Source organism: Idiotropiscis lumnitzeri, chromosome 3 (assembly GCF_059441095.1).
Source record: "Idiotropiscis lumnitzeri isolate Australia: NSW breed Sydney's pygmy pipehorse chromosome 3, RoL_Ilum_1.0, whole genome shotgun sequence".
In the NCBI taxonomy this organism is placed as follows: Eukaryota; Metazoa; Chordata; class Actinopteri; order Syngnathiformes; family Syngnathidae; genus Idiotropiscis; species Idiotropiscis lumnitzeri.
In genome coordinates, this window is record NC_142393.1 from 21,308,981 (window position 1) to 21,324,048 (window position 15,068).

The 15,068-nt window shown below is 41.0% G+C and overlaps 2 protein-coding genes across 2 annotated transcripts in view; both read left to right on the plus strand.

The window, feature by feature from the left end:
- Positions 1-2,563, plus strand: part of dmd (dystrophin) — a 128,957-nt gene extending 126,394 nt beyond the window's left edge. Inside the window, exons 83-84 of the mRNA XM_088289733.1 lie at positions 194-283; positions 812-2,563. Coding sequence (XP_088145859.1) covers positions 194-283; positions 812-924 — 203 coding nt within the window. The 3' untranslated portion in view covers positions 925-2,563. The remainder of the gene's footprint in view (positions 1-193; positions 284-811) is intronic.
- Positions 2,564-4,023: 1,460 nt separating this feature from the next.
- On the plus strand, positions 4,024-13,567 carry gtf3c3 (general transcription factor IIIC, polypeptide 3). The gene is made up of 19 exons (XM_088290736.1): positions 4,024-4,290; positions 5,176-5,248; positions 6,163-6,491; positions 6,597-6,720; positions 6,792-6,983; positions 7,934-8,099; positions 8,517-8,664; positions 8,737-8,884; positions 9,270-9,370; positions 9,457-9,628; positions 9,952-10,154; positions 10,234-10,335; positions 10,422-10,554; positions 11,895-12,120; positions 12,187-12,241; positions 12,596-12,731; positions 12,821-12,945; positions 13,024-13,176; positions 13,279-13,567. The coding sequence occupies exons 1-19, from the start codon at positions 4,147-4,149 to the stop codon at positions 13,399-13,401; spliced, it is 2,853 nt and encodes a 950-aa protein (XP_088146862.1). The 5' UTR covers positions 4,024-4,146; the 3' UTR covers positions 13,402-13,567.
- The last annotated feature ends 1,501 nt before the right edge of the window (positions 13,568-15,068 follow it).

Below are 15,068 nucleotides of genomic sequence, written 5' to 3' on the forward strand. Positions count from 1 at the left end.
AAGAATTGAAAGAGAAAAAAATATTTATTTTTTTTTCAAAATCGTTGAGCCCTCGTTTCGGTTATACGCAGTCTTGCGGCTAGATGGGCGTTTGTGAAACAAAAATCACATTTAGATTTTTACGTCGACTTTGTATGTACAAAAAAGAGAATCCTACATGTCCTTAATATATCCCCTGTTGTTGCTGTTTTAGGTGATGACGAGCTGTCCACCCCTTCCCAAGATGCATCTGGTCTGGAGGATGTGATGGAACAGCTCAATAATTCTTTCCCTCATAGCCAAGGTGAAGAAATCTGTTGTTTGCTCAATTGCAATACTCAGGCCATTCTTGTAGCGCTTTCTCTTCGACTTTATCTTTCTTTCCTCTCTATGACTAATACTGATTTTTCCTCCTTCCTTATCTCCCTGTCTTACTTTTGTTTGTGGGCCAGGAGGGAGAAGGGGACACCAATAAGAGGTTAGTGGTTCTACTCTCTTAACTGTCCTCCTTTTGCCGGCTTTACACTGTAGGATTCAAGTTAGGCAATTTTTTTTCATCATTTTCATATGAAGAAAAGGACAATAAAAAAACGTGAAATGAGATATTCTCAGATGTCTGCCCGAATGTGGGCCTCCCCGGTCAATGCGAGTGTCACAAACAGTAATCAATGATTTATGCACGTATGCATGTCTGGACAATGGTGCATGCGTACAAGCAGCCGTACTGTAAGTTAAAAACAACTTCCAAAGAAGCCGTTACCTAATGCTATATATTATAAAACTTCTATTCTCGTTGTTCACTTAGTTTTCCCAACTCTCTCCCACTCGGCAGGTCCTAGCATCGGAAGTTTGTTCCACATGGCCGACGATCTGGGCCGTGCTATGGAGTCCCTGGTCAACGTCATGACTGACGAGCCAAGCGCCATCAAGGCCTTGCCCTTCTGACACTGCACCCCAACCCCACACTCACCCATCTCTTCCCATTTCTTAGTCAAGAAGGCTGAATTGGAGACAGACTTTACAACAAAAAAAATGTCTATTTTTGTGAAGGATTGCGTTTCCAGCAATGATGAGATCAAATTTAAAGAATAAAATAAATAACTTGTAGATTTAGTAGTTTCTTAAATGCCCTGAAGTTGTTTTATTGGGCGGAGGGAGGCAGGTTTTTAAACTTCTATGCAATTGTATTAAAAAAAAAAAAAAAAAAAAAGTTTTTGGGGAGGGGCGGGCAACAAAGAACGCTACAATTAAGTGTGTTTAGTGTGGTAATATGTTTGCATCGCTTTGTAACCGGAAAATAAGCATTTCAAATGTTTGTTTTACAAAAACAAAAAAAAAGAGAGAGAGAATGATTGTCATAATAAGGGTGTTTACTAAGAGGAAAATATCTTTCTATAACAACGTACAATACTGTTAAGGTAATGCAGGCATCCCGGAACTTTACAGTACGTTGTGTGTGTGTATGTGTGTATTGGTGGTCCCAATGCAGTACAATACTCACATTTAGTTTGGTTTGTCATCATCCATCTTAAATAAGCTTCTCATTATTGAATATCCATATCCAATAACTCATTCAGCCATCTTTCGATGGTGTTTGGAAAAAAAAAAAAGAAAAGTGCATGTCATATGGAATAATTCGACTGGATTGGATTTCTTCTGTAACTTTGAGTAAGACCTAACATTTATTACGGTTGATTGGCCGCCCAAACATACAGTAAGTTGCAATATAGCCTCGCTTGCTGAAAATGTTGAGGCAATTTCTTTTGATTTGTCATGATGGCTTTATTTGAGTCATTGCGTTTGCTTGAGATTGTAAAAGAAAACATAGAGGTTCCTACACTGGCACGCGTGACAGTCGAATTTAGTCACGGCTTTTTGGTTTTAAACTGCACACTGGCTTTTAGTTTTGTAGTTCAATCTCTTCCTGTTTTAAGTACTGTACCATTGCTTGTTTGTTTTTTTTTTTGTTTTTGTTTTTTTTTTTGCATTGAGGCTGCTAACTTTAAAATGACTCAAATTGATCAAAAAAATATTTAAGTTTCCAATGCAAACTGTACTTGACCATGTATCAAATGAATACAGAGGTTGTTCTACTGTAGCCAAGTCCTTTCATGGAGCTTGAAAGGTGAATGTATTGAACGCATTCACTGCATTTGTCTTCTCTGTCGAGACTATTCACTGCTCAACAGCTACGACTACTGTCATACCTGGGTCATCCGGAACCTAGATATTAACTGTCGATGCATTTTAATAGTGTTTGTCTTTGTTTTCAAAGTCTATTTTGTTTTGTTTTGATGTTGTGGACTTATTACGAAGCATGCATGTGTGACTAAATGAAATCCATTTGTAATCGTTGAAAGAGTGACAAGACACATACACACACACACACAATGCTGCATGACCCAGCATCATTTTGTTTTGATCAAGACACTGAATTAGTTTTATCATTTCTAACTTGTATGTGTGTCATTCTTGCAACACAATACTTCACAGCATATCAGACTCCACCAAATATATGCCTTACTACTACTGTATTATTAAAAAAATGCTTTACTGTACATCAATAAAGCACGCAGTTACGTTGGTTTGACTTTTTTGACTTTTTCTTCTCTAGGTTATGCTCACTTTGAAATGTACATCTGCGTGTCTTAAGAATTCATTTTATTGTTTCATTTCACTATTGGGCTTGAAAATGTGAACAGGGCGTGTATTCTTTTTACGGGTTTTCGAGGTTACTAACAAACAGCCGGCACAAACACACCCACTCAGTTATGACCGTACCCTCTGTTTGATTTATTTTATCTAAACCCTGTTGAGCGTTTTCAGACATAAGCTCTCTTACATCGACAAGCTCAGTGGGGTCATTAGGAAGCATTGGGTGAGTTATACGAGCAACCTGTGAAGCTCTGGTGAACTCCATGCCTGAGAGGATAGTGGCTGTGCTGATGGCAACACCAATTACTGACACTTTGGGTCTTTTACAGCTCCACCTGTTGTGAAATGCGCTTATTTTTAAATAATATATAATTTTATTTATAAATAATATTGTATTGTATCGTAGTGTGGACTTTTCCCAAAACTCACTTTTGCCATCAGTTGTTTAGACATTGATTCCCGTGTATTGCCAGAATATTTACAGTTTTACAAGCTGCCCAGGCTGCGTACTTTACAACCAAATATTGTGAGTGTTCACTTTTGTCACAAACTAGAAATAAAATGGAATTGAATAATTGCTTTACTGCTATGTTATTACCGGTTGGTGGAATGATGTTGGGGTATATTATTCTATAAACTAATTTTGATATTCCTTTAGTTCTCTTCACTTAACTATGAAGACAGTGGGGGATGATTAAATTAAAATATCTGAAGGCACTTTCAGGGTCTGCGGGGTGTTGGATCTTCAAAGTGAAGAGTCACAACGGCAGACATCTGTAAATCACTTGGAATCCCTCCTCTCGTTGTAATCCGATCATCCACAAAAAAGAGATGTGGTCTTGTGTAGCAATATCGTGTTGCCCATTTGAATCTAAGGAGACATTGAGGGGTGACTCAGTCCCCTTAAGGGTTTTGGAGGAGATCAAAAGACCAAGATGTTTTAGGTGCGGGCATTGCAGATGCATTAAGTAAGTTTGACTAGTAATACCGCTCGCTTTAAGAAGACTGACGCAGGAGAGAGGGACCAAGCACCCGCGCACGACATTTTGGGAGACTTCTTTTGACATCAGCGTGTGACCAGAATAAAATCTGTATCTAACCAAAATGGCTGCGTCAGCGAATTTCATTTGGGTCACCAATCCAGCCTTGCTCTGCGGGCTTGCCGGAAGGCTGCTGAGACAGACTCCTCTAATAAGGACACATACAATTGCAATTAACCTGTTGGCACTTTTATGTTCATAGTTTTGTTCGGTAAATGACCCCAGGACTACAACGTTGGCGTCCTTCGTGACATTACCATTTTGCACCACAGGATGTCGCTGTTACATTGAGTTGTATTTGACGCCGGAAGAATTACAGTCACGTGGGTAATTGCTCCCGGAAGCAAAGCGAAATTAAACAACAAAGTTAACGCGCTCCAATGTTGTCGATGCAAACGCGAACACGTTGGTTGGCTTGGAATGTGATTTGCTAATTTGTTTTATTTGCGGTTGATTGTCAAAGCAAAGCAATATGTCTGGCTTCAGCGCCGAGCTTATCGACTACCTGGAAGGGAGGATTACATTTGAGGAGTTTGACAGGAGGAGAGACGAGAGGAAAGCGAAGGTACTACTGCTCCCATCTGGTTCTGAGCAAACCTTACATGCTGGAGTTCAGGTAAAATTAGACCACATTTGTCCTTTGCTAGAATTAAAAAAAATAGATGTCGGAACGTTTGGCTTTTTCTTAATGATGTCAAAATCCTCAAAACGATAAGATTTTCTATTATTATGCTTTGGTTTAGGTGCTACAAGATTTGTAAATGTGACACTTGTCCAACGAAAGACAATTTCAGATCAGTAAATGTGAAATCAAGGAAAATTATGACATTATCCATGGCATAAAATACATGTGCATTTTGTTTATCGGATAGTAGTCGCAGTGTCCCAAGAACTGTCTAAGTGTCCACCACATTTGCACAAGTTCTCTTGCAAACATGCACCTGGTTAAACACGCACACCATATTCATGAAGTTTCCATAAGAACTATTAAAAAAAAAAACATGTTTTCGATAGGCAAGAGGAGTTGTGCTGAGCTGTGAAATGTCTGAAACAAACACCACAATGTCTGCTAAACACGCTTCTCTGACTTGTGTATAAAATTTATGTAGAATTACAGAATCTGCACGTATTCATAAAGTATGAAAGGAAAACTTCAAATGAGGAGAAAAAGGTATTTACTGCCTATTACTTGGAATTGTAATTGATAAAATATAATTTTGCAGGTATTTTGAAGACTTACTGCAGAATAATTTAACATGGAAAATAGATAAATGTCAGTTTACATTATAGAATTACTAAAAGAAAAAAACGGCTTTACTCAATAACATAAAAGTACAGTAAGGATTTATGACAATTAAACACAAGGTCATCCCTTGAACACTTAAATATGGAAATGCTGTATTACTACTATGTAGAAGATAAACTTATATTGTGCATTCATGTGATAACTTGTTACACTATACAGTAGCTAGCAACTCCCAAATTCTTGTTTGTCTTTCAGGAGCCAGGAGTGTCTGTTGAAAATGAGGAGGTGGTGCAGCCTTCCACCTCTACACAGACCCACGAAAAAATTGGTAAATTATAGCCACACTTTTCTGCCTGTGCCATATATGTCCCTCTTTGATATATTAGTCAGTGGCGTCATGTTTCTCAGAACCCAAGAAAAACAGCAAAACAGTGATTGTCAAAGTGTGCTTCATGGGCTCCCTTAAGCCGTACGTGAATAATCACTCATTTAAAAGTGCATATTTTTACAGTTCCTTAATCTAGTATTCCTGCAGTACATTTCAGTAGAGGTTAATGGGGGGAATCTTTTTTGTTTTCAGACATTTGGGTTCAACTTTTATTTCAACTTTGTGCAATACATTTTTTAAGTAAAGTTTATTCTTTTCATATATTGAAGTGCATTAACTGTATTATGTAAATAAATTATGTTAAACTGTGATTAATGTTTGAGTGGCTTGAAATAATAATAAGTGTTTTTTAGGAATAAAGCCAAATTTTTTCTTAGTCCTACTAAACCACAATATTTTAAAGGCTGATGACGATGATACTAGAATTTTTTTTTTTTTTTTTTAAGGTGTTTCTTAGTCTAACAATTCTAAGAACCACTGAAAAAGAACTTTTCATTTGAAATGTTGGGGTTCAATATGACATTTTTCCAGTTCTCTGTTGGCACCACTCCAAGCAGGTTTTGGGTCCTTGGAGACGTTATAATCTCTGGAGATGGGGCTCAATTGTGATGTGTGGTTATTCAATATAGCCTCTTAGATTGGATTCGGGGATGGTCCCAGTCATTTGAGCAAATAATATCACTCTGCACACCACCACTTTTAATGCCCAAAACTTAAAATATGTTTTCAGAGTCATCAATTTTCTTTAACTTTGTGTGCCCTGATTGGAACTATTGTTAGTTTATTCTGTCTTTATTGTCTCACTGTGTTTGACTCCAAGTTTCCCCCATTTCCTTCTCCTCCTCTCCTTTTAGAAGAGGGAATCAGCCCTGGGGTTCAGCAAGCCTTCGCCTCAATGCTTGGCGAATCCACTGACCAAGTATTTTCAGATGAGGATAATGACAGTTTGGGATATGTTGATGACAAGAACGACGAGGATTTCGCTGTGGAGGGCGAGGAGGAGGAGGAGGAGGACTATGAGGAGGCGGATGAAGAGGAGAAGGAAAAATGTAAATTAAAAGTAAAGGATAAGAAGCCAAAGAGGAATTTTGAAAGTGAAGACAAGGAAGGTGAAGACATGACGGTGGGAGACGTGCTTGCGCTGGAGATGGAGCTCAACCGTGAAAACAAGAAAATGATGAGGGTGAGTTGGGTTTCTAAATTCTTGGCGAATTTCAGAGTCGGAAAATTTTCAATTAACAGCTTTGAGCCTATGTCTCAATTTCATCGCCTCCCACAATGCCTCCAGGAACGACGCAACCGCAGTAAACTTCCCCGGGCTCTCAGAGGCCTGATGGGTGAGGCGAACATTCGCTATGCCAGAGGAGAGAAAGCCGATGCCATTGCCATGTGTATGGAGATCATACGACAAGGTAGTGACTTGTTTTTGCTTCATGGCGTTGCCCATCATGTGCCAATCATCATCCATACTTGGCCCTTCCAGCGCCACTGGCCTACGATCCTTTCTCCACGCTGGCCATGATCTACGAGGACGAAGGCGACATGGACAAAGCACTGCAGTTCAGTCTGATCGCCGCCCACCTGAACCCGTCCGACTCAGAGGAGTGGATCAGGCTAGCAGAGGTCTCATTGGAGCAGGACAACGTCCGGCAAGCTCTTGTCTGCTACAACAAAGGTCTGCCCTGGCAATTAATTGCCTTTTTTTGTTTGTGTGCTTGCAATGTTTAAGGGGAAGTCAACCCCACAAATAAATAGTTGCAATAATATGTTCTATGGGCCTTCACTAGTCTAAACATCATTCTGATAATATTGGGTTCATGGAATATGACTAAAGAAGCAAAACCAACCATTTTTAGCCATTTGGGGGGGGGTGTGACCATTTTGTCACTTTGTTTCCGACTGAAAATCACGGCTCACCTGTTTTCTGAAGCTGAGCCGTGATTGGTCGTTACCTGAGCCCTGAGCAACTGTGGTGAAAAATGTGTGGGTTTTACTGTTTAACTCATATTCCACAAATGCAATAAAAATCAGAATGCCATGTTTGGACGAGTGGCACGGTATGGAACATATTCTTTTTAAGAGTCACAACTTAGGAATGTTCGAATGAGGATAATGGTGTCACTCCGTAAATGGTGTGACTGCATATCAGCACGACACCGTGTCATCTAGTGATTCCCTCCCAATGTGCCGTGGGAGTTCATGAGGTATGGTGTGGAAAATTGTCCATAATTGGTCCACAACTTTTTTTCTTTACTCCAAATCAAGTCTTCATCTATCTATGCCAGTGACGTATAGTGACAGGCACAACAAAATGCTCTTTCATTCGATGGCAGAACGTACAATGAATCTGTTCACTGATTGCCATTTTTTTTTCAGATTTTTGTACAATTTTTTTATTCTTTGGCTTTTGACTCAGGATGAAACTTGTGTTTTTGCTTCTACTGTTTTTTGCTTTTTTTTGTCATAATCTATTTTATTGTTTATTGTTGTCTGACTTTCTTTAGCTCCACTTTGTATACAGCAGTGGTTGTCTTAAAGTGCTCTATAAATACAGTTGAGTTGAGTGGAATATGTACTGCATTCTTTCTGTGAGAACACTTCTAAAATAACCGATCGATCCCACAGCCGTCAAGTACGCCCCCACCAACGTGCGCTACCTGTGGGACCGCTGCAGCCTCCTCATACGTCTGGGGGAGCACAAGCAGTGCATGGATGGCTACCGCCGAATCCTGTCCCTGTTGCCGGCGGAGGAGGCCGACCACTTCATGCAACTCTCCAAGGACATGGCCAAGTAGGGAACTCACTTTGATGTGCTACTAGACTTTCCACCCATCTGATCAAATGATACTTTGCTATCTATGCACATTCTGTGATCACTCGTAATGTCTTCAACAAATGAATTGTGGTCGCTACTAAAACATTTTGGTGCCTATTTGTAACTCTTGCATTAACTTTGATTGCCGCATGAAAAGCTGCTCTGCTACAATGTGGTCGCAGTCCGAATTTCCATTGTGATATGGTACTGCTTATACAGTGATCGGCCCCAAATATCCTGATCGTGTAAAGCATTAGCGCTCACACTTGACCACGCCACATTTTGGAGATGTGAGGATTTTGCCCTACAGCGACGCTCTTTTCTAAACGGCATAAATTTGCATGTGCTTGTGCACGCATGTCTGAACTCCTTCCACATATCGTCACTGCTTAGGAGTTATTTTGAAAGTGGCGACCTGTCTTCGGCACTCGGCGTAATTGAGGAGGCTCTGGCACGACACCCCAATCTGGTTACCGATGACATCATCAACATGGCCGCTGAGCTCTACATCACCAACCACCAATACGACAAGGCTTTGCAGGTATTCAGACACGCATTACAAAAGCAGCAGATCACATTGGTGAATGTCATATACTGTTGTGTCCTCCTTCAGCTCTTGGTCCGTTTTGAGGGGGTGGTTCTGATCCAGGATGAAAGTAGCTCAGAGGTCCCCGTTAAAGTTGAGGAATTGTGTGAGAATGAGGCGAAGAGGGAGGAAGCACAGCCATCGACTACAACAGAAATGCCATCATCGGACAAATGTGAGTCACGTACGGTAAAATTGAAGGAAATCTAATGAACAGAATAGCAATGATTTTAATGTCTTGATGAAAAGTAGTGTTACCCGAGCCAATCTGCCCAATAAGATATAGTGCAGGAACGGGCCCTTGAGGAAATTAGAAAATCTTCCACATTCCCGCTGTTGAAAAGCACACGATGAAAAGCTGAAAACATTCATGGAAGACACTGAAGCTTCAAGTGACTCAATCAAGATGAAGTGTTTGACAAGAGTCCAAGACGGAACTGTCAAGGAGTTCAACTAGAAGAAACTGATTAACAAAGATAGCTCGTTTGCCCAATGCCCAACTTGTTGTCGAAGATTAGTCAACCACAGTAAATATAACCAAGGATGTTGTCGTTTTCCAGCTGAAATCAAAGATGTTCAGGTTCCAGACACCATCCCGGTGGACCTGAAGGCCAAGCTCATTGTCTGCCTCATCCATATGCGCATCTGTGGACCTCTGGAGGTAGCAGAGGATTTTACAACCCTGGCATATTACAGACGGAGCACACTTTGAGCCTTTTACTCTAACTTTTACCAACCATGTCGTAGGCTTTGGTGACCTCATTGATGGAGCAAAATGCAGAGGAGATCGGCGACTTATACCTGGACGTGGGAGAGGCCTACTTGGAGAAGGGAGAGTACCTGGATGCCTTGCCTTTGCTGTCTGCGCTCGTGATATCTGAGAAATACAACCTGGCCGTCGTCTGGCTTCGGCACGCAGGTAGGCTCACATGGACAATTCTCATTGTTGATTAAGAAAATATTTAATATTTGCTTTATGTATATAGAATTGTTTCCAAATGTTATTTTGCCGAGTATGCTTTAAGCTGCGTAATGAGACCTCAATTGGGGGTTTACTGTAAAACCAAAGGCACCGCAAAAAGAATTACACGTATTGTGGTTTTCAATACAAGACCTCCTTTCATTTCAGAAACATCGCTAGTGCTAATGCTCGCACTCGTAGACTAAAATCCCATTGACCGGTTTATAGAACATTGCGTCCACTGCATTATAAACTACGAGCTACTTGTAAATCCATTACAGAGTGTCTGAAGGCATTGGGTGAAATGAAAGCAGCGGCCGAAAGCTACACCAAGGTGGTGGAGTTGGCGCCGCAACACCTGGAGGCGCGGCTGTCACTCGCCACCCTGCAGCAGCAGCTGGGTCGGCCGGAGTGTGCCCTCAAAGCGCTGGAGTCCATGTACGACCATGACACGCTTGCTAAAGACTCATCTGCAGCGCAAAAGGCATGTGATATTTTTGGTTTTATGACTCTTACATTAAGATGCAGGCGCTCACATCATCAGTGCATGTCACTGTCTGCAGGAACTAAAGCTGCTCCTGCATCGGTCCACTCTACTGAAAACGCAGGGACTCACCCAGCACTACTTGGATTCTGTGATCACTATGATGTCCATACTGCTGAAGGTTGCACCTTTATTTTCTCAAGTGCTTCTCCCCTTTAAAGTGGAGCCTGTAAAAATGGGTGCAATGTGTGTGTTTGCACATCCAAGGTGGCCATGCAGCGTGCCAAGGTGTGTGTCCGCTCTGTCATAATCTCAGGAGAGAATCATCTCCGCTTGGTGAAGGTTGGCAACATGCTGTCGGACATCGATGACCAGGAAGCCGCCTATTTGGAAATCACATGTACGTATAGTAGAGACCTTTTTGGAATGTTTTCAAATGCCAGTGTACTTTAGTGGCCAGAACATGAGTGACTACCGTTGACCAGAACCGAAAACAATGACAAAAGCTTGTTTTTGGGGAACACTGCAGATTTCCTTGGGGAAAAAAAATATAATTTGTTTCATCTGTGTTAAATGACAGTCGTGTTTTTTTACTCTGAGAATGAACTTTTGCCACCCGGAAGTGCCCAAAGGTGTGACGTAATGCCTGATTGGTTGATTAATTAATTAATTTATGTATTTATTCATTCATTCATTCATGTATTTTCATGTCAACCAGTGCAGTTTGTTGATAGTAAAATAATAATCTTGACCATTTTGTTTGATATTAAATTAGCTTTAATTGACTTCAAAAGTTTAAAACTTCAACTGTTCAAAATGATCATTTTAACTTTATGCCTAAGCATCCCTGCATTTTGAACAATTTATTCCTGAATACCCGATTCTTTTTATCAAAAATACTAATCGATCTTGTAACTATCATGTTCAATGTTCCGATGTGTCCTGGAGAATCTGGAAAATGATTGACCAATTTTTGTGTCGTCATTGAACACACATGGAAAATAGGAACAAAAGCAAAATGTCCTGTCGAAGCTTGAGCTGTCCCGTAAAATTTATATTTCCACCCTCTGCTTGTCTCTGCCTTGTAGATGAATCCAAATGTGTTACACGTTGTTTTGTTTTCAGCTGCCTTTGATGAGCAACACTGAGCTTTCGTGCTTTTCTACTTCGAGCCGACAGCGCACCACGTGACGCTACCACCCAATCAAATCACATATTTTCTTATAGCTGTACTGCGGCTCAGTTTTTCTATGTTGCTTGATTTACTGATTGGGATAAAGTTCATTTGGAATTCAGCTTTATTAAAATACTGTTTTGTGCAGAGCTCTAAATTATCATGCAGTTTTTAGCTAAATTGAACACCCCTGTGCTAGTCAGCCTGGCTGTGGCAGTGCCATTGATGCCATCTTGAGTTATGGCCTCGCGCCAACCTATCAGCAGCTCATTAGTCAATCAGCTGTCGTCCATCATCTTGAATTACTTAGCAATGAAAGTCATTGAGATGTTAACAGCCAAGTGAGATCTGATTTATTGTTGTGACGTTGACGAAAGAGGCAAACCCTTCTTAATGGCTCTTTTGGGCTAACTGATGAGAATCGATTAAGAGCTGGGAGACAGCCGTTTTTGTTTAGTTTTTTTCTAGCCAATTTGCTGTTGTATTTACTAAACACTGAAGCAATGAAGTTAAATGTGCAAAGTGTAAGATACTGAATGCCTGTCATACTTTGATGCCAACAATAGGTAAAACCAAAGTCCTGTCCAAAGAGGACTGGTGGCAGCTGCTGCTGAGCTGCGTGCTGACGTTGTGCGACGTGCAACGCTACGAAGAGGCGGAGCTAATGGTCGACTCCGCGAGGGAGTTCTACTCCTTCTACGACAACAAGCCCAGAAGGAAGGAGCTGGAGTTCCTCGGCCTCTCGGCCAGCATCCTTGACCGCAGCCACCACAAGGCCTACAACTACATCAGGTATGAGAAGTTATTTGTATCGCCTCCGTGTCACCGTTTTCATTTATGTTTTTTCCTTTCCAACAGATTGATGCTGATGGATAATGTGGAGCAGCCTCAGCTTTGGAATATATTTAACCAGGTAAACAGACGCAGTGTTTTGTATTAATCTCCTTACAACATTTAATACGGTGATTCCCAACCACTGCGCCGCAGCACATTAGTTTGAAACTGCATAGATTTGGAGTGCGTCACTTTGGCCGAAATTTTTTAAAAAATGAGATCACCACTGCCACCTACTGTAATGGATGTGGAATTACACATTATTCTAGTACAGCCAAAAAACAAAAGCACGTTGCCCAGGTTTACCCGCGCACTGTTGTGATCCCTGGCAACATTTCTAATGTGAAATATGTGCCTTGGCACAACTAACATTGGGAAACACTGAATAATGCAGACATGTACAGCAGAGCACTCACGTCTGCTCTCCCTTTAGCTGACAATATCCTCCCACCACCAACGTCATCATCGCTTCTGCCTCCGCCTGCTTTTGAAACATCCTGATAACCAGGCCCTGTGTGTCCTCTGCGGACACAACGCCATGGTGTCGGGCAGCTTTAAACACGCCCTGGGTACCGCACACGCCAACCGTAATTAGCGCTCATCCGATCGCAAATGGAGTGCTGTGCACCTGACGTCGTCTTTTTTTTGTTGTCTCCAGGCCAGTACATTCAGGCCTTCCAGTCTCAGCCTGACGACCCGCTCCTCAACCTGTTTGTGGGCCTCACCTTTTTCCACATGGCAGCTCAGAAATTTGTGGCTAAGAGGCACCCACTTGTTGTTCAGGTATGTTGTGTTTGGCTGCATCTGTGCTTTTGAGAACGTGTCTTCTGATGTTTTATTATTTATTTCATTTCTTTTTAGGGTTTTGCCTTCCTGCGGCGGTACGTGGAACTGCGTGGGGAGTGTCAGGAGAGCATGTATAACATGGGCAGAGCATTGCACCAGATGGGCCTAACACATTTAGCCATCCATTATTACCAGAAGACTCTTCTGCTGCCTGCACTGAAACTAGAGGTACTTTTCTCCATTTCATGCAATCCTTAACAAAGCACACCCATCTTTGAAAGGACCTCCTCTGTGATGCAATGCTTCCCTCTCCTCCACCTAAACCAACAGGGTATCGCTGATGACCAAGTGGACCTGAGGAGGGAGGCCGCCTTCAATCTCTCCCTAATCTACCAGGCCAGCGGCAACACTGAGATGGTCCACCAGCTCCTCACCACACACTGCGTCATCTGATAGTGGGTCAGGCCCGGAGCGAGAAGGACTATCGTCAGTGTTCGTATCAGCAGTTTGGAATTATCACACCTGCAACATGAACTATGGTCATTTAGAGATTTTGTTAGATGTTTTTTTTTTAACATGTAATTATTTTTACGATAAAAGTTTAATATATTTTGTAAAAGTCTGAGTTTGTCATTAATTTTATGCTATATTATATTCTCTTTTATCATGACAAAAAAATGGATGGACAGACTTTCTGTTGTTGCAAGGATTAAGGCGCTGGGGATTACTTGCCAAATCCCTGCATCTCGGCTATCCCATTCCCAACCTTCTGCTTGCTTCATCTTTCCTACCCGGGTCACTGCACAGCATTTGGCCTCCGGGTACCCAGCGTGTTTTGTTTTTCTTTTCTCTATTCACACACACACACACAAAAACTCACACAAATTATTCTGAAAAGACTAAGATTACCTTAATTACGTGCATACTTCGGATAGCTCATTGTCAGTTTGATTCAAATAATCCATGCACAAAATACAGAAAGTTAAATTATAGTTATCCAGAGACAAAATCTGACTGCATCTCTAGAAATAGTGATTCTTAAATAATGTTTAAAATACCCCAAAGCTCATTAGCGTGTCCTAAAATGCCCCCCCTCAGTCCCTCATGTTGGAATGGAGAGAGTATCAGACCACTGCAAATTTACCAAGACGTAGCCGGTCCTCGAAACCGTATACCCAAACAAGGAGTTATGCAGCCAAGAGGCCCACGATCACTCAGTATGAACTGAAAACATCCACTGTGATCTTGGGAGAATCTGTCTATAGGACAACTATTAGTCGGACACACTGCTGAAATTTGACCTTTAAGGAAGAGTGGCAGGGAAGTATTTTCTCAAAGACAACGAGAAAATGTTTTCCATAGCCCACCTGGAAGACGAAACAAACAGAAGAAGGCGCTCTGGTCAGATGAAATGAAAATTGAACTTTTAGGCCAAATACAAAACATAATTTGGTGTAAAAGTAACACAGCACATCACAATGGAAACAAAACACCATCCCCACTATCAAACATGGTACCGGCAGCATCGTCCTCTCTGACTTTTCTAATGTGTATATCGCATGTAAATAGTATTAACAGTTTATTCGAATAATGAAGGATATGCTTGGGAGTTGCTGTAATTTTTTATTTTATATATTTTTTTGCGACAGGGAGGATCGTAAGAGTTGATGAGAAGATGAATAATAATTGCACACTCCACTTTTCAGATTTGTATTTCTAAAAAAAAAATAGAAGGATAAAAATACAGCATGAATTCTGTTCCAATTCATCATTACAATATTTACAAGGGATACAGCAATTAATATTAATGTTGAATTGTGAACGTTTTTTTTCCAGCAATATTTTTGAAGCATTTAACCAGCCACCTAAGTGTATAACAGGGTCATAGTAAACACAGCAATATATGTATGATATGACAAAACACCTGATCAAAGGTGCACCATAGATGGTTGGGCTGAACGGATCTAATTATTTCAATGTTTTTCTCAGCAACCAATAAAATAAAATTATCAAAACAATACTCTGTTTTTCTAAATTGTTAAAATTCTGGAATGGCCCAGAAATTAATGTGACATGTGAACCCCCTCCCAAACAATAACAGATTGGTGCTTTTTTTTTTT